Source organism: Oncorhynchus keta, chromosome 22 (assembly GCF_023373465.1).
Source record: "Oncorhynchus keta strain PuntledgeMale-10-30-2019 chromosome 22, Oket_V2, whole genome shotgun sequence".
Lineage (NCBI taxonomy): Eukaryota > Metazoa > Chordata > Actinopteri > Salmoniformes > Salmonidae > Oncorhynchus > Oncorhynchus keta.
The window spans coordinates 37,258,186-37,283,123 of record NC_068442.1 but is presented as its reverse complement, the minus strand read 5'-3'; the positions used below and the strand labels follow the sequence as shown (position 1 = coordinate 37,283,123).

Below are 24,938 nucleotides of genomic sequence, written 5' to 3'. Positions count from 1 at the left end.
ATGCACACACTTTTTGTGTCAGCATGTTATGCACACTGTTTGTGAAGAGAGAATATAGAGGAGATGCAAGGTAGCCAAGAATAGACCCGGGGTGAGACTTGCACGCCTTTGGTGTGCAGTGTATAAGACGCCGGCATGAGCCGCCTCAGTAATTGAAAAGTGCGGTATTGGAGGAAACAGGTGGATTTTTGACAGTCCGTGCTAAACGCATGTCATTTCTTCAGAGGTAGGTTCAAACCGAAATGACTCTTTCCTTTGTTGTGACATTTAGCCTACTATAGAATAAAGAGGAACATTTTAAACAATATTCGCAATACAGAGTGTCTCTACATGACATTTAAATCTTATGAAATGGACACTGACAGTGAGAATGTTGTTAGCATTGGAAACGACGCTTCTTTTCCACAGAGTATAGATTTGTTTTACAGTAATTTATCAGTGAAATATAAAGACAGAGATTGTGCATTTTAAGAACTTTGCATTGTAGGCTAATTTGTATATTTTACTACAGTAATGATACTAGTGCTTAAATAAACTCCAAACAAGTGCTATTGAATGTCATTCAACTGTATATATATTGAATACAATATAACTATGCACATTTCTAATATGTAAAGCCTAATTCAATTTCACATTTGGGCCATTTACGTTTTTGCATATTTAATCAGTAAATAGTATCTTATCTCTACTGTACAAAGCCATTTATGACAATACAAAAAATGATATATGGTTCCTTATACCCATATTTGGCCGAATACGTTTTTTTCTCTCCATCAAATTGAACTATTATCCTAAACTTTAAGGTGTGGACCTGTCAATCTCATTATAAACGTGTAAACCTGTCAATCTCATTATAAATATATGTAGCCCTAAATAAGATATTTCAGAGAGCAACTGGAATAGACGTGATTTGACATGTTACAGTAATACCGGGTGGTTCTACGACAATGGTGTCCTTTTGACCAGCCAATTAAAAAATATATATATTCAGTACCCGTCAAAAGTTTGGACACATTCAAGGGTTTTTCTTTATTTTTTACTATTTTCTACATTGAAGAATAATAGTGAAGACATGAAAACTATGAAATAATACATATGGAATCATGTAGTAACCAAAAAAGTGTTGAGGTAGTCACCTGAAATCCATTTTAATTAACAGGTATGCCCTGTTAAAAGTTCATTTGTGGAATTTCTTTCCTTCTTAATGCGTTTCAGCCAATCAATTGTGTTGTGACAAGGTTGGGTTGATATACAGGAAGTAGCCCTATTTGGTAATAGACCAAGTCCATGTTATGACAAGAATAGCTTAAATAAGCAAATATACATGACAGTCCATCATTACTTTAAGACATGAAGGTCAGTCAATACTGAACATTTCAAAAACGTTGAAAGTGTCTTCAAGTGCAGTCGCAAAACCCATCAAGCGCTATGATTAAACTGGCTCTCATGAGGACCGCCACAGGAAAGGAAGACCCAGAGTTACCATTGCTACAGAGGATAAGTTCATTACTCTTCGAACACATCGACAGCGTCATTCTGCAAAATAGATGCAGCATCATCTGGATATGTATGCAACAAAAGTTCAACATTCACCTTCTGCTACCGTTTCTGTCAAGCCGTCTATGCATAGGTTTGACGCATACCTTCGATAAGTCCAACGTCTGCACCACACAGAACGCACTGCGACTGCCTCTGCAACGCAATGCTGCAAGGCAAAAGCAGTGTTTCATTGGAAATTAATGTGATTCTGGTGTACCAAAATGCAATGACGCTGTTGGTGTGATCGAAGCACCTCATGTTACAGCCCAAATAAATGCTTCACAAAGTTCAAGTAACAGAAACATCTCAACATCAACTGTTCAGAGGAGACTCCATAAATCAAGCCTTCATGGTCAAATTGCTGCAAAGACACCACTACTAAAGGACACCAATAAGAAGAAAAGACCGCTTGGCCCAAGAAACACGAGCAATGGACATTAGACCGGTGGAAATCTGTCCTTTGCGCTGATGAGTCCAAATGTGAGATGTTTGGTTACAACCACCATGTCTTTGTGAGACGCAGAGTAGGTGAACGGATTATCTCTGCATGTGTGGTTCCCACCATGAAGCATGGAGGAGGTGTGATGTGTGGGTGTGCTTTACTGGTGACACGGTCTGTGATTGATTTAGAATTCAAGGCACACTTAACCAGCATGGTTACCACAGCTTTCTGCAGTGATACACCATCCCATGTGGTTTGCACTTAGTGGGACTACCATTTGTTTTTCAACATGACAATGAGCCAACACACCTCCAGGCTGTGTAAGGGTTATTTGACCAAGAAGGAGAGTGATGGAGTGCTGCATCAGATGACCTGGCATCCACAATCACCCAGTTGAGGTGGTTTGGGAAGAATTGAACTGCAGAGTGAAGGAAAAGCAGCCAACAAGTGCTCAGCATATGTGGGAACTCCTTCAAGAAAAGCCTTCCAGGTGAAGCTGGTTGAGAGAATGCCAAGAGTGTGCAAAGCTGTCATCAAGGCAAAGGGTGGCTACTTTGATGAATGTAAAATATATTTTGATTTGTTTAACACTTTTTGGGTTACGACATGATTCCATATGTGTTATTTCATAGTTTTGATGTATTCATTATTATTCTTCAATGTAGAAAATAGTACAAATAAAGAAAAACCCTTGAATGAGTGTGTCCAAACCTTTGACTGGTACTGTACATTTAATATATAAATTATTGTTTTCTTTTTCAACAAAAATGTCAGATAAAAGTTAATTAAACCCCTTAACATTGTAAATCAACATGAATGACAGCTTAAATAAATTCAATTCAATTTTTAAAAAATGCCTGTGTTGCCTCTGTCACTGGAGTTACCTATATTTTAATGACAATTCATGCTTTCCAGAATGTTATTTGACTATATAATTTGCATAAATAATCAAAGACAGAAAAGGTTCATGATAATATTAAGAAATGTTTTGGATGAGTAATAATTTACTTTAAAAAAACATATTTCTATAATAACACCAGTGAAGGTAACACCAGTGACAAATCTTCAAACTATCCTGTTAAAAGCAGCAGGAACAGTAACACCAGTGATGGTAACACCAGTGACAAATCTGCAGAAAATATATAATATCTAAGATGGTGACCACTAACTCAAACCACACTTCTTATATTGGAAATAAATAACTTCAAAAGTATCTATATCCACAGTTAAACAAGTCCTATAACGACATAACCTGAAAGGCTGCTCAGCAAGGTAGAAGCCACTGCTCCAAAACCGCCATTAAAAAAGCCAGACTACAGTTTGCAACTGTACATGGGGACAAAGATCATACAAATGTCCTCTGGTCTGATGAAACAAAAATAGAACTGTTTGGCCATAATGACCATCGTTTTGTTTGGAGGAAAAAGGGGGACGCTTGCAAGCCGGAGAACACCATCCCAACCGTGAAGCACGGGGGTGGCAGCATCATGTTATGGGGGTGCTTTTTGGCAGGAGGGACTGGTGCACTTCACAAAATAGATAACATCATGAGGATGGAAAAGTATGTGGATATTTATTATTATTTTTTATTTCACCTTTATTTAACCAGGTAGGATAGTTGAGAACAAGTTCTCATTTGCAACTGCGACCTGGCCAAGATATAGCAAAGCAGTTTGACACATACAACAACACAGAGTTACACATGGAATAAACAATCAAAAATAGAAGTAGAAAAATCTGTATACAGCATGTGCAAATGAGGTAGGATAAGAGAGGTAAGGCATTAAATAGGCCATGGTGGCAAAGTAATTACAATATAGCAATTAAACACTGGAATGATAGGATGTACAGAAAATGAATGTGCAAGTAGAGATACTGGGGTGCAAAGGAGCAAGATAAATAAATGCAGTATGGGGATGAGGTAGGTTGGATGGGCTAATTACAAATGAGCTATGTACAGGTGCAGTGATCTGTGAGCTGCTCTGGCAGCTGGTGCTTAAAGCTGGTGAGGGAGGTAAGAGTCTCCAGCTTCAGAGATTTTTGCAGTTCGTTTCAGTCAGTGGCAGCAGAGAACTGGAAGGAGAGGCGGCCAAAGGAGGAATTGGCTTTGGGGGTGACCAGTGAGATATACCTGCTGGAGCGCGTGCTGCGGGTGGGTGCTGTTATAGTGACCAGTGAACTGAGATAAGGCAGGGCTTTACCTAGCAAAGACTTTTTTATTTATTTTTATTTCACCTTTATTTAACCAGGTAGGCAAGTTGAGAACAAGTTCTCATTTACAATTGCGACCTGGCCAAGATAAAGCAAAGCAGTTCGACACATACAACGACACAGAGTTACACATGGAGTAAAACAAACATACAGTCAATAATACAGTATAAACAAGTCTATATACGATGTGAGCAAATTAGGTGAGATAAGGGAGGTAAAGGCAAAAAAAGGCCATGGTGGCAAAGTAAATACAATATAGCAAGTAAAACACTGGAATGGTAGATTTGCAATGGAAGAATGTGCAAAGTAGAAATAAAAATAATGGGGTGCAAAGGAGCAAAATAAATAAATTAAATACAGTAGGGAAAGAGGTAGTTGTTTGGGCTAAATTATAGGTGGGCTATGTACAGGTGCAGTAATCTGTGAGCTGCTCTGACAGTTGGTGCTTAAAGCTAGTGAGGGAGATAAGTGTTTCCAGTTTCAGAGATTTTTGTAGTTGTTCCAGTCATTGGCAGCAGAGAACTGGAAGGAGAGGCGGCCAAAGAAAGAATTGGTTTTGGGGGTGACTAGAGAGATATACCTGCTGGAGTGTGTGCTACAGGTGGGAGATGCTATGGTGACCAGCGAGCTGAGATAAGGGGGGACTTTACCTAGCAGGGTCTTGTAGATGACACGGAGCCAGTGGGTTTGGCGACGAGTATGAAGCGAGGGCCAGCCAACGAGAGCGTACAGGTCGCAATGGTGGGTAGTATATGGGGCTTTGGTGACAAAACGGATTGCACTGTGATAGACTGCATCCAATTTGTTGAGTAGGGTATTGGAGGCTATTTTGTAAATGACATCGCCAAAGTCGAGGATTGGTAGGATGGTCAGTTTTACAAGGGTATGTTTGGCAGCATGAGAGGCTATTTTATAAATGACATCGCCGAAGTCGAAGATCGGTAGGATGGTCAGTATGTTTGGCAGCATGAGTGAAGGATGCTTTGTTGTGAAATAGGAAGCCGATTCTAGATTTAATTTTGGATTGGAGATGCTTAATGTGAGTCTGAAAGGAGAGTTTACGGTCTAACCAGACACCTAGGTATTTGTAGTCATCCACATATTCTAAGTCAGAACCGACCAGAGTAGTGATGCTGGACAGGCGGGCAGGTGCGGGCAGTGATCGGTTGAAGAGCATGCATTTAGTTTTACTTGTATTTAAGAGCAGTTGGAGGTCACGGAAGGAGTGTTGTATGGCATTGAAGCTCATCTGGAGGTTAGTTAACACAGTGTCCAAGGAAGGGCCAGATGTATACAGAATGGTGTCGCCTGCGTAGAGGTGCATCAGAGAATCACCAGCAGCGAGAGCGACATCATTGATGTATACAGAGAAGAGAGTCGGCCCGAGAATTGAACCCTGTGGCAACCTCATAGAGACTGCAAGAGGTCCGGACAACAGGCCCTCCGATTTGACACACTGAACTCTATCAGAGAAGTAGTTGGTGAACCAAGCCAGGCAATCATTTGAAAAACCAAGGCTATTGAGTCTACCAATCAGAATGTGGTGATTGACAGAGTCGAAAGTCTTGGATATATTGAAGCAACATCTCAAGACATCAGTCAGGAAGGTCGCAAATGGGTCTTCCAAATGGACAATGTCCACAAGCCATTTGACCACAAAATGTCTTAAGGACAACAAAGTCAATGTATTGGAGTGGCCATCACAATGCACTGACCTCAATCCCATAGAAAATTTGTGGGCAGAACTGAAAAAGCGTGTGCGAGCAAGGAGGCCTACAAACCTGACTCAGTTACACCAGCTCTATCAATTTTTACTACGATTAAATGTCAGGAACTGTGAAAAACTGAGTTTAAATGTATTTGGCTACGGTGTAGGTCAACTTCCGACTTCAACTGTATATGGTGTATTACAGGTATCGTCCCGTGTCGTTCAACAATCTTTACCCTCGCTCTTTTGTTTGGGTACAGCCCAGTGTTTTTGTATACGTGTTTGTTTTGGGTGTATTAAAAACCCCTATTGCGTATTCCTGCACCTGTCTCCAAATCCATTATACCAGTGTGACCTGAAGGCTTTACATGAAACTACCAAATGAATCATCAAATTGCCATGTTCTATGGTATACTGTTTAAAAAACATTGTTTAGAATATATTTGTCTAACATATGTTTTGTTCTCAAATAACAATTAACAAAAACATATTTTGTGTCATTATCTGACATTTTTAAGTGCTTTTCCTGGTGGTGGGACATTTTCGTAGAAGGATCATAATACAGTAAAGTCATTCAACCACACTTCTATCAATCTCAATTCATTCAATATCCTTGATAATGAGTTTATGCAATAGAATAAAAATGCATTACATGATCTGCTTTTGATTAATTGAATAATATGTCTCATTAAAAGATCAACTCCAGTGATCGATACATATTTTGATAAACACACATACCATATACCCCTTTAACTATTGCTCAGAGTTTCAAAACCATTTTGTGTCTGAAATGTTGTTTATATTGAATATACTATGTTAATCAAATGATTATATATTATTATCATCAGAATAGTAGTGGTTGTGAGAGTGTTTGAATATTTTCATGTGGCTCTACTAAACGGCAGACTTGCTTCTGATCATGTGATGACTTGGATTGTGTTTTGCATGTGCAGAGAACTTGTGGAAGACATCACTTTAAAACTCATCCTTGGACCTGTTCCTTCACGAAGCCGAGCCAAGTCTACTTTTCCCTGCTAAAGTATAGAGAAAGCGTCTGAACGTTCGAATGCATTTATCATTGGATACCATGAGTGTGGTGGATGACAGCTGCCTCTCGCCCAGTAACTTCCACGAGATGGTGAAAGGAGGAGGGGTGGCGATGGGCGGCCGCGTCCACAGCATTGATGTCATCCTGGGCTTCAGCAAAGACCAGGACCCCCTGCTCACCCCCTCTGAGGGTCCAGGACGACACAAAGTGGGCGTGGATGGCCTGGGGGACCCTGGGAAGCAGGACCTGTCACACCCCTATGGGCACCTCTCAGAACAAAGGTCTTACCATGGTGAGTCTCCCAGTAGAGAGAAACACTTCATTGGGCAAACTGTACATCACAGTTCTGATTCTGTGGCATTTACGCATGGCTCAGAATGTATAAGGACATAACACACTGACAAATTTGCTGGTCTTCATAAGTTATCAAGCCCCATCTGATAGGAACATGTTGAATGTAGAAAGCAGCTAATGCAGGATAAGTGCAAGGAATTTACTTCATTTACCATCAGCCCAAGGGGGAAATGTATCTGTCATAGGCATTATAATAACACACAATGCATTTATAAAAACATTTACACATACAATATGGATAGGGGAAGATGGCATGAGAGATATTGCTCACATTATTCCAACCTGGACTCAGGGGTAGACGTAATATACAGTAGTAGATCCGGTATACTCCAATTAATATTATATGTTTTGTATTGTATATATTAATTTGTGGATGTCCATCATCCATTTCATACATAATACAAATTACAATTCGTATATGTTGTGAATTGCAATTCGTGCAATATGTTACGAATTTGCTAAATGTATATGTTCCGAATTCCAATTTGCTAACGTTAGCAAGATAAGGTTAGGAGTTAGGTTAAAGGGCTAAGGTTAGGGTTACAGGGCTGCCAACTTTTGAAGATAGCTTGGAGTGAAATTTCCTATCGTGAATGTCAGTGGCTCTATCCCCTAGTCTGGGGGTCCACTTGGTTTGAAGATACTTTGAGATTATTTGGGCATGATTTAGAGTATGCTAATTGAGGGACATTGATTTACATTGGTTTTTGTTAGAAAATGCTAATATTAACAGGTGGTGGCAGTGGCTAACCATAGGATGGATTGAAGTCTCTCCTAGTCCACAAGAAACAAACATGTAATTCATCCCTTTAAAATAGAGGTAGCTCTCCAAGAGGCTTTAGGCCACCCTGGATTTATGTTTCCCAAATCCTCTGGGTTTGAATATGTTCATGTGATATTAGATTTGTTTTACAAATGACCCCACATTCAATAAAAATCAAATGAATATCAATTTTCAGGTGGTTGAGGCTTGTAAAACCTTGCCAACATCTTACATAGGCAAGATATTTTGCATGTATGCCTGCCATTTCTGTCTAGCAGTTTGTGCACAATACTAAAATGACAAAACAGGATATTTGAGGCAAGGGGTATTTCAAAATAGCCTTTTCTCATTTTATGTAGCCTATATTCAACACTGCCCATAAATGCTTACAATAATGCATTATATATATACCCTGATGAAGACAGCTTGTCTGTCCTTCAAATTTGACAAGAATGCATTGCCATCTCCAAATAGATTTTTTGAATACAAATAAAATAATACCAGTATGGGGAATAACAGTATAGTTCTTTCACACTAATTATTATATATGTTAGCCCATTATAGGGGATCGGAATTGTTCTAATGACTTACATCAGCTATGGGGAAAGAGCAAATGAATTTAAAAGTAAATCTCCTGAAGACAATATGACGTAGCCACAGCCTGCCCTTACATCCAACCCAAATTATCTTTCAGTGTAGTGTCCGCCTACGAGAATCAGTTACACATTTGGGTTCACAATCTGTTTGGGAAAAATCATGTTCATAGTCAGAGAAATCAGGTCACTCGGACAAAATCCATGCTGAATGCTGCCTTTTCGATGTTACAGCTTAATGAACCTAGTGTTAAATTGCCAATGACCAACCAAACAAGATGAATAATATAGCCTATGGATCTGGGCTCATGTGGATTACATCACTAGTATCACATGCTGTCAAAAGAAAGCATTCGGGGACAGGAGTGACAGAAATAATGTTGACAATTGTCTAAAAACCACACTACAAGTTGCCATGCTGCTCTTTTGAAAATTGAGTTCATAAACTTGGTTAAGTAGGCCTAGATTAGAACGAATGTGTCTATCCAGTCTGCCATGGCTGTCTGCACCACATGTACCTATCCAGTCTGCCATGGCTGTCTGCTCCACATGTGTCTATCCAGTCTGCCATGGCTGTCTGCACTACATGTACCTATCCAGTCTGCCATGGCTGTCTGCTCCACATGTGTCTATCCAGTCTGCCATGGCTGTCTGCTCCACATGTGTCTATCCAGTCTGCCATGGCTGTCTGCTCCACATGTGTCTATCCAGTCTGCCATGGCTGTCTGCTCCACATGTGTCTATCCAGTCTGCCATGGCTGTCTGCTCCACATGTGTCTATCCAGTCTGCCATGGCTGTCTGCTCCACATGTGTCTATCCAGTCTGCCATGGCTGTCTGCTCCACATGTGTCTATCCAGTCTGCCATGGCTGTCTGCTCCGCTCTAACCGTGAGGGTGTTTTATTTGCAAACGCGCATCACATCCCCTTGGTCCCGGACCCTTACTAAACCAATCAGACACTTCAGTCTGCCGCGGTTCAGTGCAGTGGCAGGAAAATTATGTCTATCTTAGGAGAAGCTGCTGCGGTTATAATAACCTTAGGAGGTACAGTTGAAAGAACTCACTGAATTGATTAGAAAATTAAAGCAGTACTCTTTTCGATGCGTGAGAAATAAGAGGTGTGGCATGTGAGAGTGAGAGATGGCACTGGGGTTACGGTTGGGGGAAGAGCTGACATGTTAAGTAGCTGCAAAATAACAAAAAAGTTGTAAGTAGTTGCAAAAATAATAAAGCTGTCAGATGATATTCGAACATGCAACCCGTTTGGGGTTGCTAGATGTTTTACCTTCTTTTTTTCTGTCTTGTGTAACCATACCAAACATAATCATTTGAGTGCAGCTGTTTTTGTTCCCGCTCAAAGAGATGGGGGAACTAACAAAAAACAACCACAACAAAACAGGTGGAGTTCCAGGAGAGGTTTGAAAGTTGATTAGCAACAAATGGGACCTGAAAGACACCCACCATGAGCGGCCACAAAATTTGCCCAAGAGGCAAACAAAATTAAAACCCACCCCAAATTTAAAGATGGGAAGCGGGTGGGTATAATTTGTGGAATGTTCCAACAGGAATCCGTTCCAAAAACTTTGCAAATAGCAAGGTTGCCAACAAACAACGCATACAAAGTTGTATAGTGGCAATAAGATACCAGGTAGGGAGTGGGCAATTTAGTTAAGTTTTCACTCACCACATCTATTCAGAAAAATGTCTGTCCTCACTCTGGTAGCCTATGGACAAACATTATTGGGGCGGCAGGTAGCCTAGTGGTTTGAGCATTAGGCGAGTAACCAAAAGTTTGCTAGATTGAATCCCTGCGCTGGCATGGTAAAAATGTAATTCTGACCCTGAACAAGGCAGTTAACCCACTGTTCCTAGACCGTCATTGTAAATATGAATTTGTTCTTAACTGACTTGCTTAGTTAAATAAAGGTTCAACAAAAATGAAAAATTAAGAATGAACTATGTGGTGAGTTGAGGCCTATTCGGCAGCTAGTTAGCTCGGTGAATTGATCATGCTACTTTGTATGCGTTGTTTGTTGGCATCATTATTTTCAAAGTTTTTGGAACAGATTGCTGTTGGAACATTCCACAAATTATACCCACCCGCTTCCCATCTTCAAATTTGGGGTGGGTTTTAATTTTGTTTGCCACTAGGCAACAATTGCAATTTTGTTTGCAATCCAAAAAGTAGAGCAAAATTAGAACATGGAAGATCAGATACAGGATAGTTTTTTTAGAAATCAAATAGGGAGAGCCAACTAAAAGGTTCCACATCGCTCAAGCCAACTGGAGCACTGTGCCAGCTGCTCTTAATAAATCCTCTTGCCGCTCAGATCCCTTTAGTGGGATCATTTTCGTCTACATCCGGTGAATTGTTTTCTATCCTAATCTGCCAATTATATGCATATTCTAGTTTCTGGGCCTGAGAAATAAGCAGTTTACTTTGGGCATGTTTTTCATCCAAACATCAAAATACTGCCCCCTAGCCTATATCACAACACCTTCTGATTAACAAGATCAGCGCAGGTGTATCACATACTGACTAACGAAGTGACACCAATTGGCGAGTCCAACGTGCTAACGTCCAACCAATGGAAAAAAACTAAACCGAACCTTTAATACTAACCCTTCATTTTTCATTAGTGGACCACAAAGTGCGTAGGAGGACGCCTGAACTTGCACACTTCCCTTTTCGTGATGTAATGATTTACTTAAGTCATTAAGATTTTATTATTTCCATTGCATCAATGCGTTGAGGCAAAGATGACCTCAATGGCTGCATGAGTTAGCCCTGCAGACAGTCTGTTTCTCTCACATTATATTGTATCTCTATAGGGGTATTGTACATGACATGTTGCTGTACCTTGCAAAAACTGTGAAATCATGCTGATATTGAGAGATAAACTACAAAACAAGATGGTGAGGGTGTTTCGTCCCAAACCCCATTCCCTTGTGGAATTCCCCTAATCTTCTGTTGGACACATGATATTCTACAGTAGTGCAGTTACATTTTATTAACATTTTATCTCTGCATGAAATGTGGGACATCTTTTTATCTCTGCCAGTTTTGATATTCTGGTTCTATGGGATCCAAAAAAACAAAGTTTGATGAAACATGCAGCACAAATCAGCATTTGTCATGACTCATGTCTTTTGATATGGTTGTACCAATTGACTATAAAATATTATCATTAATGTTTAATTTACATTACATTTACATTTTAGTCATTTGGCAGATGCCCTTATCTTGAGCGACTTATAGTACTGAGTGCATATATTTTTATGCTCTTTCGTATTGGTCCCCGTAGGAATCGAATCCACAAAGCTGGAGATGCAAGTGAGATGCTCTACCAACTGAGCACTTGGTATTCAGTACTAATTTACATGTCCTTAACACATAACTAACTTGTTAGTCACCCCTGTTCCGTCTGAATGGGCACTTCGTACTACATTGCATCACTTTGTTCCCTCCACATTGAGGTTTACTGCTGGACTGTTAACATGTCAAGATCTTTAGACGGGTGGTTCCAACAGGCTGACAGGCAGTGAGCTGGTTACTGAACCCAGCCTGACCTCTCCATTGTGTCACTATGGGCATTGTCATAGGCTGTTAATGAGAGAAAGATCAATGGACCCCAAAATACTTCTAGCTGCCCCTGTCTGTTAATTTAAGGTTTTGCTTGGCTTTCTGTCTGGATTCTATCAGGCACTGGTTTGATATGAAGATTTGTTTAGCAGGATTTGATAATGGTCGGAATCCACTAGTGGGTTTAAAATTGGTTCCTACTGGGTCATGGGTTTGAACTGGGCTGGGGCTAGCCATATTTGGTTTGGTGACAGAGCAAGAAAGTTTTGGTTAAGTATTGTAAAACGAAGCCCCCAAAGAATCCCTTTCCCTCCATGTGCCAAATGGGTAGTTATAAAGTTATATGGTCAATGTGAACTGATAATGAATATAACCCACAATATTAACCCAAACTGACACACTCTTACTTTTGTCTGGGGAAAATTACAGAATTGACGTGTTTGAAGTGTCCCAATAGATAATTTGTTTACCGATAATTTATTATACAGTACAGGACTAATGCATAGATCACTGCTATGATGGCAGATGCGTAGAGGGGGCAACTGATCTGATGGTCATCTTTGTGCCCGATTTGAATTTGATTACCCTTTGACTAAAGCTAATTCAGCCAGCATGTTACGGCTTTACCCATTTCCTTGTAATGATTACAGTATTCTCCTGATTATGAAACTGATACAAATGAATGTCCTACGTAGATTAGAGTTAAGTATACGTGGACGCCATCAGAGGAAATAACAGGGTGCATCTGTTTCCCTCTGAAGAGGGAAATCTGCAGTGAAGGCCTTAGCAAGTCAGTGACACGTATAGATGTAGGATCTTAATTTGATCACCCTGTTGCAGGAAATGCAATGCAGGAAATGTCTAACTTGTAGTGTGTTTGAGGTTTAAAAATATTTCAGAAGTTTGTAATTTCCACTTAGAAATGTCAGACTTGATTTTGCCTTACAAAAAATACATCAACCTTTACAAAAATGTCCATGAAATATAATCCACATAACAATTCACATTTCCTATTGCTGCAGGACTGTCTCAAATTAAGATCCTACATCTGTATGCGGTGCAAGCATGCTTTGTTACAAGGCTGAAGGATAATCAAATTGTCTTTGCATGCATAGAGTAAGACACACTGCTTTGACACGTGCAGTTTACAGTAATCTGACATAACTCGTTATAAACTACAACATATCCATATCAGATGATATTCCTTTCTTTAGATTTACAGGAACCTGGGATTGCCTCTTCATCTTCTCCACTGGTTTTCTGTACTGTGCTACTGCTAACCTAGATACCAGCCTATAGGTCTACCGCAGACTATTTTAATCTCCATCAATTTGCTAAGGGGTGTTTTTAAGTGTCACATTGAAGTATATTGGTCAACCTCCTTTTGTCAACTTCAGCTTCAATGACCTACAGTAGCCTATTGTTGCAGGTGTCAAATCAATGTGTGCTCTACTGGAAAGTTGTCAGAACATACACTGGTCAAGTTATTAACGGGTTGTGGAGCTCATTTGAATATCCCATGTTTTCAGCTTTTGTCCAACCCTAACCCTTCAACAGCTAGACCTTTCATTGAATGGTCATTCCCATTGGCCATTCACTCACACGTGATTACAGAAATTGTGAAAAATCTCTGTCTAGCCAAGACAGACATGTTGATTAGACATAACATAAGGCTGATGATAGGGGAGCTTAAAGCCAACAGTTGGCTAACAAGCTAAGGATACTTAACTGGGTAAAGCTTAAAAAAATAACAACTTACATTTACACAGAGAAAGTCAAACAAGCTTGTTTGGGTAAATCAAAAGGAGTCAAAGTAACTTTGTTAATGGATTAAACATATTTTAATCTCTTCTTTCTCCCTATCGGCTCTACAGATTCAGTACTGTACTCAGATAAGTGTGATGGGGACATGAGTGAGCTGAGGAAGAATGTGGACAGCAACGGTGGGAAGAGTCCAGTGCCCTGCGAGGAAGAGCGGCCCAAGAAGAAGCACCGACGCAACCGCACCACCTTTACCACCTACCAGCTGCACGAGCTGGAGCGTGCCTTTGAGAAGTCCCACTACCCTGATGTGTACAGCCGTGAGGAGCTGGCCATGAAGGTTAACCTCCCTGAAGTCAGAGTTCAGGTAGGTTTGTCCACCACTATTGTTACTGTTACTGTGCTGTGCTCTGGTCAACTCCTCTGACTTTCTAGCAAATCATTGTGACAACAGCAGTCAGTAGTGAGCTCACATTCGTACAAATCTGATCAGGTACAACCTTGGTCCAATGTGAATTTTTCCCCTAGTTAAGTTTGTTTAGAGCTGAATACAGTGGACAAATTGCTTATGCTTTCGTATAAAAAACATCACTGGGTCAGAAATACATTTTTTCAATCTTTAGATAATAATCATGAGTGATGACAGGACTTTAGGGCAGATTTCTACATCCTCAGGAGCTTCGGGGTCTCTCACAGCATACGTTGCACTATAAATACAAGTGACAAAGAAAGCCATGTCGTGTCCCCAATGGCTCAGGTCTCTGGTTTCCTGAGGATAGACATTAGGAGCTTGTCTTAGCATGGCAGAGGGCCGTCTTATAGTAGAGTCTAAGGGCCGTCTTATAGTAGAGTCTAAGGGCCGTCTTATAGTAGAGTCTAAGGGCCGTCTTATAGTAGAGTCTAAGGGCCGTCTTATAGTAGAGTCTAAGGGCCGTCTTATAGTAGAGTCTAAGGGCCGTCTTATAGTAGAGTCTAAGGGCCGTCTTATAGTAGAGTCTAAGGGCCGTCTTATAGTAGAGTCTAAGGACCGTCTTATAGCAGAGTCTAAGGGCCGTCTTATAGTAGAGTCTAAGGGCCGTCTTATAGCAGAGTCTAAGGGCCGTCTTATAGTAGAGTCTAAGGGCCGTCTTATAGTAGAGTCTAAGGGCAGTCTTATAGTAGAGTCTAAGGGCAAAGTATTAAAGCAGGTTGAAATGATTTAAGATTGGCCTGCACAGGTTAAATACCTCATGCTGTAAATATAACTATAGCTGTTGTGCACACAGGCCTCATTGACATAATGGTCTTCTGCTGCTGAGTAATGATAGGACATTTTACTTAAGGCCTCTAAGATGCTCCTGTTAAGGCCTCTAAGGCCAGCTGTTTTTCGTCAAGATGTTTGTGTTTTCAATGTAATATGTAATTGTTGTACTGTATGTGTGTTTATAGTTTTGTTTAATGTTGTGTTAGTGTATGTAAGTTGTTTTGTCTGAAACGTTGTTCCCCTTGCTGCTATTGGACCAGGTCTCTCTTAGAAAAGAGATATTATCTCAATGAGATTTAAAAAAAATAAATACAGGTAAAAATACAAAATCAGCAGATTACCATGCCCATAGGTGTCACTGTCCAAGCCTTGCTGACAATGGATCGGGTCCCAGGTTCTCTGGGGCAAGGATCATCAAGTAGATTCAGCCGCGGGATGATTTTTTGTTGAGCGGATGGTCGGGGGGCTGGAAAATAATTAAACATAATTTGCAGACTGCAAATTGACCGCATGGAGCCCAAACAGATATAATATTTGACTAAAACATAATAATTTCAAGCCTTGCTTGCATTTGTATATGATCACATGTCTCTCTGTCATGCGTGGGAATACTTGGGAACAGATTTCCTAAATTAAAATCACTGATTTCCAGGTGTTTTTACAGTCTTTATGTCCAACAATTAAAATTCTAAGAATTGGGAAACCCTGCTTTAGGGACATCCCAGAAAATATGCAAAGTGTTACAGCAGGGGGGAGGATAAACGTGAAGGCCAAGGCAATTGAAGGTCTCTTAGTGTTGCAATATTTCAGGAACTTTCAATAAATTCCCTGGTTTCCAGAAATCCTGTTTGGAGGATTTGGGATTTCCTGCTTACTCCCTCCTGATTCCAACCGGGATTTTGGAAAAAACAGAGAATTTATTGAAATATTACAGAATTTTGCAACCCTAACTGGTCTCAGAACAATTACATTCAGTAATAGTTTATTAATTTATTTGATACCAAGCCTCCAAAATAGGTAGCTTGATAATGCTAATATTAGCACTAAACTAATCCCATTTGGCATCAGTTGAAATGCTCTGTACTGTAAATACTCTACCCTATAAATCAAAACCCTCTACCTTCTTCTAGGTTTGGTTTCAGAACCGCAGAGCCAAATGGAGGCGCCAGGAGAAGCTTGACGCCACCACCATGAAGTTGCACGACTCACCCATGCTCTCATTTAACCGGCCGCCCATGCACAGCAATATGGGGCCCATGAGCAACTCCCTCCCCCTGGACCCTTGGCTGACCTCTCCTCTGTCCAGCGCCACCCCAGTTCACAGCATCCCAGGCTTCATGGGCACAGGCCAGGGACTGCAGGGAGGCTATCCCAGCCACAGCTTCCTCAACAGCCCTTCACCCATGGGCCAGGGGATGCAATCCATGACACCTCCTCCGTACCAGTGTTCCGCTCCCTTCACCGACAAGTATCCAATGGAGGACGTGGACCAGAGGAGCTCCAGCATCGCAGCGCTGAGGATGAAAGCTAAGGAACACATCCATTCAATGGACAAAACCTGGCAGCCCATGTGATGGGATATTGACACTGTGTTTGCAGGCCTGATTGGGATTTTGGGTCCATGCTAATGCCGTTTTCCATGCGACAGGATTGCAGTGATGGCACCGAGAAATGCACAGTTATGACTCCTGATATATCTAAGATTTCCAGCACCAGCGACCTTTATATTAGAATGGTTCTTGGTCTCTGTTTTGAGTTCCTTTTCTACTAGTAATGTGAAGGATTGGAAATTGATGCATATTTTGTGTGCCACCACCCAGAAAGGACCCTAATGAAGTCCCCTCCAGATCCTTTCACAAAATACATTTTGTAGAGTGCTCACACATGGTCACATTTAACTCTGCAAATTAAGGTTTGTGTATTTTTGTAATTAATCCAATTGTCTAATTTGTCATGAATGTTATGGGTCAATTAACCAGTCATTCTCTCACTATTTGTGATTGGACATGCCATGTCTCCCATAATAGTAGTTGAAGGTTGCGGCGGTGTGAATCACTATGTCTATGACCCTGAAAAACATTATCATTCATCTAGTTATGATGGTCAGGTTATTTCAACACCTGAAGAAAAAGAAAACAAGGGCCACCTCCCCGAAGATGGAGAACACTATATTTCTGTCTGTGGTAACTGCAGTTACAGTGGAGAGCCTCTGTCCACACTGTGGGTTGTGGGGTCATGGTTGATATGTCCTGGCTCTGGCTGGATTACGCTTTCAGCTGAGGATGCGTAAGACAATCTGTCATGCTATTTCATTTGAAAAGAAGTGAACATGTTTTAACACTCAATCAACTCAACTGAAAATGATTTAGTCTTAATTGACTAAAACTATGATTGTCCTGAGACTCCAGACTGCATACACACACAAACACCCCAGACAGCACACACACTGATATCAACAACTTCTTTCACAGAAATGCTGGCAAGTCAAACAACGTGAGGCTCTTGTTCCTTGAGAATGAGTCTTGAGGAGTGGTACATATCAAAATCAAATCTCTGAATTGTATGGCACCTTCAGTGTGTGACATCTTGATTAACTGAGGAAGAAAATATCTGTTTTAGTTTTGGATTGGAGCTGTTAAACATGTTTGGGTCAGTCAAACAGAGAGTTCTATGGCGTAAGCCTCGTACAGAGAGAGAATGGAAGCCAGGTCCTTCTTACACAGTAGGGTTTGGAAGAGGACAGGGGGACAGAGTGAAGTGGCCACTAAAGTAACCTATTTTTGTCTCAGTGGCTGTTGGAGAAGGCAGCTTGGCCTTCCGTCACTGTGTGTACATGCAGAGCAGCAGAAGGAGAATGGTCTGATGTCACCACACATAGTTTTGTCTTTGTTGGCACAATTGATCCAAGACCATCTTCTTTGTCTAAAGTTTGAGGGGGAAAATGATCAGACTACACTAAATAGGCCTCTGGGAATGAAAAAAGAGCATGATTTGTCTATTTTATCATGAATGTTTTTTTGTAATTCTACGTCCAAGAAATGAGCATGGGGTGTACAGGTCCAATGTGGCATTATGTTTTGATAATGACTGCATGTATATTTAATATGGCATTGGGGAGATTGGGTCCCCATTAACTGGTTTGTGTATGGTAAAACTTTTTTTACTCCAACCACCCCTGTATACGGCACATTGTAAAATGACAATATGTCATATATAGGGCAAGGTAGAATGAATCATTTCTGATGGAAAATAATTTAGCAATTTTATTTTTCTGATACTTTTTACAGATATTAACATTATTTATCCTAATGTAATTGAATAGGCACGAGGGATAACATTTAATTATTTTAATTTCAGTGATGTTTTTTAGACTATTACAATATGAAGGAAATCAATTCCTTCACACAAAATGTATATTGTTGCAGCATTTGATTTAAATGGAAACTCAAAATGGCTTTGCTGCCAGACTAACAGAGAACAACTGTTTGAAAAAGTTGCAGACTCACCACAGACTTGCCAATTCATCCAACTTACTGTGAATTTTCCAAAGTATTTTCAATGTCATAGACGGTAATAGCACCATCGGACAATACTTAAAATAATATATATATATTTTTTACTGGTGTGTTATGGGATTCTATGATAAACTCTCACTATCATCATTGTTGTTTTGCTAATTATGCCCTAATACAGTTGAAGTTGGAAGTTTACATACACTTAGGTTGGAGTCATTCAAACTCGTTTTCAACCACTCCACAAATGTCTTTTTAACAAACTATAGTTTTTGCAAGTCGGTAAGGACATCTACTTTGTGCATAACACAAGTAATTTTTACAACAATTGTTTACAGACAGATTATTTCACTGTATCACAATTCCAGTGGGTCAGAAGTGTACATAATACACTAAGTTGATGGTGCTTTTAAACTGCTTGGAAAATTCCATAAAATTATGGCATGGCTTTAGAAGCTTCTGATAGGCTAATTTACACAATTTGAGTCAATTGGAGGTGTACCTGTGGATGTATTTCAAGGCCTACCTTCAAACTCAGTGCCTCTTTGCTTGACATCATGGGAAAATCAGAAGAAATCAGCCAAGACCTCAGAAAAACATTGTAGACCTCCACAAGTCTGGTTCATCCTTGGGAGCAATTTCCAAACGCCTGAAGGTACCACGTTCATCTTTAGAAACAATAGTATGTAAGTATAAACACCATGGGACCACACAGCCGTCACACGGCTCAGGAAGGAGATGTGTTCTGTCTCCTAGAGATGAACGTACTTTGGTGCAAAAAGTGCAAATCAATCCCAGAACAACAGCAAAGGACCTTGTGAAGATGCTGGAGGAAACAGGTACAAAAGTATCTATATCCACAGTAAAAACGAGTCCTATATCGACATAACCTGAAAGGCCGCTCAGCAAGGAAGAAGCCACTGCTCCAAAACCGCAATAAAAAAGCCAGACTACGGTTTGCAACTGCACATGGGGACAAAGATCGTACTTTTTGGAGAAATGTCCTCTGGTCTGATGAAACAAAAATAGAACTGTTTGGCCATAATCCCAAGACATCAGTCAGGAAGTTAAAGCTTGGTCGCAAATGAGTCTTCCAAATGGACAATGACCCCAAGCATACTTCCAAAGTTGCGGCAAAATGGCTTAAGGACAACAAAGTCAAGGTATTGGAGTGGCCATCACAAGGCCTGACCTCAATCCTATAGAAAATCTTTGGGCAGAACTGAAAAAGTGTGTGCGAGCAAGGAGGCCTACAAACCTGACTAAGTTACACCAGCTCTGTTAGGAGGAATGGGACAAAATTCACCCAACTTATTGTGGGAAGCTTGTGGAAGACGACCCAAAATGTTTCTCCCTATGTTAAAAATTTTAAAGGCAATGCTACCAAATACTAATTGAGTGTATGTAAACTTCTGACCCACTGGGAATGTGATGTAAAAAATTAAAGATGAAATAAATAATTCTCTCTACTATTATTCTGACATTTCACATTCTTAAAATAAAGTGGTGAGCCTAACTGAACTAAGACAGGGAATCCTTACTATGATTAAATGTCAGGAATTGTGCAAAACTGAGTTGAAATATATATGGCTAAGGTAAACTTCCGACTTCAACTGTAAATAGGCTGTTCATTTTTTCCTAATTTACTTGCAGTTGTCTAGTTTTTATGTCTTATGTTGTTTTCTTTAGCTCTTAACTCTTGTCAGATATTTTTGGGACCTCACGCCCAACAGAGAAACAGGGTTAGTTTGCACATTAAAAGATATGTTTAGAAATGTTTTTTCATTATGTGGTACTGGGACCAAGAATAAGCCAAAGTTTAGATATTGTTTAAAAAATGCACTAGAAACTTCAGAAGTTCATTTCAGATTTATATCTGAAAATATACAGGACACTTTTTAATTCCCTATATACCAATCAATTTGTAATGTGTTCTTGTTCTTCTACTGTTTACTTTGATTTTGTCTGAAATGTTGATGTCCATGTTCTGGAAAAATGTAATATCTACTTAAAAAATAAACAAATATAGTTTGATATCATATTTGTCTCCTGGCCCCGTTATCCTACCTACTCTATAAATCCACTGACTGTGAATATCGATCTACTAATCTTTGAATGTAAACGGTTGACACTACAGTATGGTTTCTGAAGTAGGATAATACAGCTCTGTAGCAGTAGGCTTACTATAGTATAGAGGATAGGATAGAGATGGGATCTAACACACAGTGAATAGTAGCCTCCCTCCCACACCCTCATGTCCCCTGATCTCTGGCTGGTGGCTTGGTGCCAGCCCGTTAGAATGATGAGGCTCCAATCAATCAGGCTCCCGGGGGGTCTACAGGGGCCACTGCTCCCTAATTGCCCCCGGGCGCTGCCGCTGCAGCACATGTTCACAGTGGGCTGGTCCTGCCGCACTCGCCTCCCCATCGTGTGAACCACACTCCCTGTCAGATGGGAGCCCGGAGAACCTATCATCAGGGCCATCTGGGGCCAAAGAAAGAGTGAACACAACAGAATGTTAGAAAAAAAAATGATTTTGCTATGAAGGTTCTTTTTGGATCTGTGTGTGTTATAAATTTCAACTACCTGGTGTTTTTTTATAGAGGTAATTTAATGACTCACGTCCTTTGACTGATTCTAAGCAAAACTTTGGAGAAAGTGTTAGGATTTGGCAATCAAATGAACAAGGAAGCCAAAAGATTCATCTTCAAAAGTAGTGTGGTTATAGGGGATTCTTAATAAAACAGGTTTTCCTTTGATGGCAACAAGTAGTAGTCTCTCTCATCATTAATGAACAGCTCACTGCACACATGCTGTTATATTGTTCTTGGAGATCCTATCTATCCAGTGTTCTCAAACAAACAACACCGTGTGGATGAGAAAACTGCACTGTAAAACAATTTAGGACATCCTAATCGTGAGGGGATAGAGTGGGGGTGGGGGTGGAGGGGGCAGAGGGAACAAGAGAGAGAGACTGTAAGCAAGAGAGAGAAAGAAAGAGAGAGAGAGACAAGAGTGTGAGTGTGGAAGCAAGAAGAAAGAGAGAGAGAGAGAGAGCGTAGAAGTGAGAGAGAGAGAGCGAGAGAGAGAGAGAGAGAGAGAGAAGGGTTGTAGTAAGGGTGGGATGGCTGCTCATCAGAGTTAATGATGTAGAAAATCTCCCAATTAGAGCCTTTTCCTGAGGACCAGGATGAGTTCAGAGCGTGGTTCTCTGACAACTCAGGGATTAGTGGCCAGGCCAGGCCTGAGCAGACACTGACTGCTGGACATCTTGGCACGGCGCAGCCAGGGCCGGGGTAGGCATGCGTTGAGATGGAGTGAGTGGCACAAAGAAAAGGATGGGAAAAGAGCAGCAGATCAACGTAGAAGCTTTTGTTGTGCAAAATCAACCATCTCCTCCAATGTCTTTCACATTTTGAATCCGAGCCCAACACAGTTTAGGACTTCCGTGTGTCTCTGATTTATAGTCAACATGCTGAGTTGTCCTCACATAAGTGTTGGGAACGCTTCAATAACTGACCCCCAGCAATTAATTTTACATAATAACATAATATATTATTTTGTTCCCTACTCCATTGCCTCTTGTCACGAATCTCGTTTCCTGAGTCTGTTTTTTGCCTGTGTTCTGTCCTGGAGTGTTTTTTTCCGGCGTCCTGGAACGCACCCTGTCTGGTTGCTGGGCAATGTAGCCAGTTGGGAGTTCTGATTACCCGCACCTGTATCCCATCAGCTATCTGCACACCTGGTCCTGATCATCATATGTGGCCACCCCTTCAAATTAATGAATTTGGCTATTTCAGACCCATTGCTGACAGGTGTATCAAATCGAGCACACAGCCATGCAATCTCCACAGACAAATATTGGCAGTAGAATGGCCTTACTGAAGAGCTCAGTGACTTTAAACTAGTGGTGTGGGGGCTGTGCTTTGGCAAAGTGGGTGGGGTTATATCCTTCCTGTTTGGCCCTGTCCGGGGGTGTCCTCGGATGGGGCCACAGTGTCTCCTAACCCCTCCTGTCTCAGCCTCCAGTATTTATGCTGCAGTAGTTTATGTGTCGGAGGGCTAGGGTCAGTTTCTTATATCTGGAGTACTTCTCCTGTCCTATTCGGTGTCCTGTGTGAATCTAAGTGTGTGTTCTCTAATTCTCTCCTTCTCTCTTTCTTTCTCTCTCTCGGAGGACCTGAGCCCTAGGACCATGCCCCAGGACTACCTGACATGATGACTCCTTGCTGTCCCCAGTCCACCTGGCCATGCTGCTGCTCCAGTTTCAACTGTTCTGCCTTACTATTATTCAACCATGCTGGTCATTTATGAACATTTGAACATCTTGGCCACGGTCTGTTATAATCTCCACCCGGCACAGCCAGAAGAGGACTGGCCACCCCACATATGCTCTCTCTAATTCTCTCTTTCTTTCTCTCTCTCGGAGGACCTGAGCCCCAGGACCGTGCCCCAGGACTACCTGACATGATGGCTCCTTGCTGTCCCCAGTCCACCTGACTGTGCTGCTGCTCCAGTTTCAACTGTTCTGCCTTATTATTATTTGACCATGCTGGTCATTTATGAACATTTGAACATCTTGGTCATGTTCTGTTATAATCTCTACCTGGCACAGCCAGAAGAGGACTGGCCACCCCACATAGCCCGGTTCCTCTCTAGGTTTCTTCCTAGGTTTTGGCCTTTCTAGGGAGTTTTTCCTAGCCACCGTGCTTTTACACCTGCATTGTTTGCTGTTTGGGGTTTTAGGCTGGGTTTCTGTACAGCACTTTGAGATATCAGCTGATGTACGAAGGGCTTTATAAATACATTTGATTTGATTTGAAACTTGGCACCGTCATAGGATGCCACCTTTCCAACACGTCAGTTCATCACATTTCTGCCCTGCTTGGGACATTTTGGGGAAGGTCCTTTCCTGTTTCAGCATGACAATGCCCATTTTGGAATGAGATGTTCGATGAGCAGGTGTCCACATACTCATGGTATTGTAGTGTACCTTGTTGTAAACCTTCATAGGCTCTCATTCACCAGAAAGCACACATTTGGATAAGCTGTTGCAAGGGCCTGCTATACATTCGGTGTGAGATTGTCACTTCCGCTCTGCTATTTTAGAACAATTATTATAATGCACGTGAAACAACTCCCGATAACCCCAGATTGTTTTGAATGTAGATCACACATGCATGTGCGCAACACAAACACACACACCATAATGCACTGTGCAGGAACTGTTCAGGAAAACACACCTGATATAATTGGTCTGCTCATTGTGTTTGTATAATCTGGTTACACTATAATCTATCACAGGGGAGGAGAGACAGACAAGCTATTCAGTCGACACTATAGTAAATCCAAAAATATAATCCACATGCATTCTCCTCACCCCACAACTAGAATATGAAAGATCTCATCCTCAAAATATTGGTTTTCCATTTTATATCCACTTGAATTAACATTTGTGAACTATGGCAATTGCCAAGGGTATTTGCTCTGGACAGCATGTAAAAGAGATTACTAGCGCCAACTATGGTTGGCATTTGGAAAACATCTATATTCAACTAATTTGCTGAGATTGTTAATATCAATGTATGGTTTATCACTCACTTGTCTATTCAGAGTCAGAAAACGTTATTGTCCTCAGCAATTCATCTTGCAGCAGTCATAAAACATAACACATGTAAAAAATGTAAATAAATAGCAATGGATATTTACAAGCAAATAGGCAGGGTAACTTCAGTTTCATAGTGCAAGTGCTCAGAGCAAATTGTTAAATTGAAGAATTGCATTTGGAATAAAAGAGTACTTGGCCCTTTTTTAACCTTAGGTAGTCTGTACTTATGGCCAGGGGGAAGGAGCTGGAATTCAGGGTTTAGTGGATGGCAAGAGTCAACCACTATTTTATTTGCCTTATGGAGGGCTCTCCCCAGGTAGAGAGATGGCAGATCTTGCCCACCTATTTTTCTGTGTAACCTTGACATTTCCAAACCAGCAGGTCAAGCAGTAGGACAGAATGCTCTCAATAAATGATTCATAAAAGAGAACCATGATGGTTAGATCAAAATTTTAAAAGTGCAGTGTCCGTAGGAAATACAGTCCCTGCTGGCCTTCCTTAAAAATAGCATCAGTAAAATGATCCCAGGACAGCTTGTTGTCACCGACGAGCCCAACATATTTGTACTCCTC

General features: G+C 40.9%; 1 protein-coding gene across 1 annotated transcript; it reads left to right on the top strand.

Moving 5' to 3' along the window:
- On the top strand, nt 1-20,972 carry LOC118400782 (retinal homeobox protein Rx1-like). Its single transcript, XM_035797782.2, has 4 exons — nt 1-226; nt 6,854-7,240; nt 14,117-14,370; nt 16,377-20,972. The coding sequence occupies exons 2-4, from the start codon at nt 6,967-6,969 to the stop codon at nt 16,818-16,820; spliced, it is 972 nt and encodes a 323-aa protein (XP_035653675.1). The 5' UTR covers nt 1-226; nt 6,854-6,966; the 3' UTR covers nt 16,821-20,972.
- Nucleotides 20,973-24,938: the final 3,966 nt, after the last annotated feature.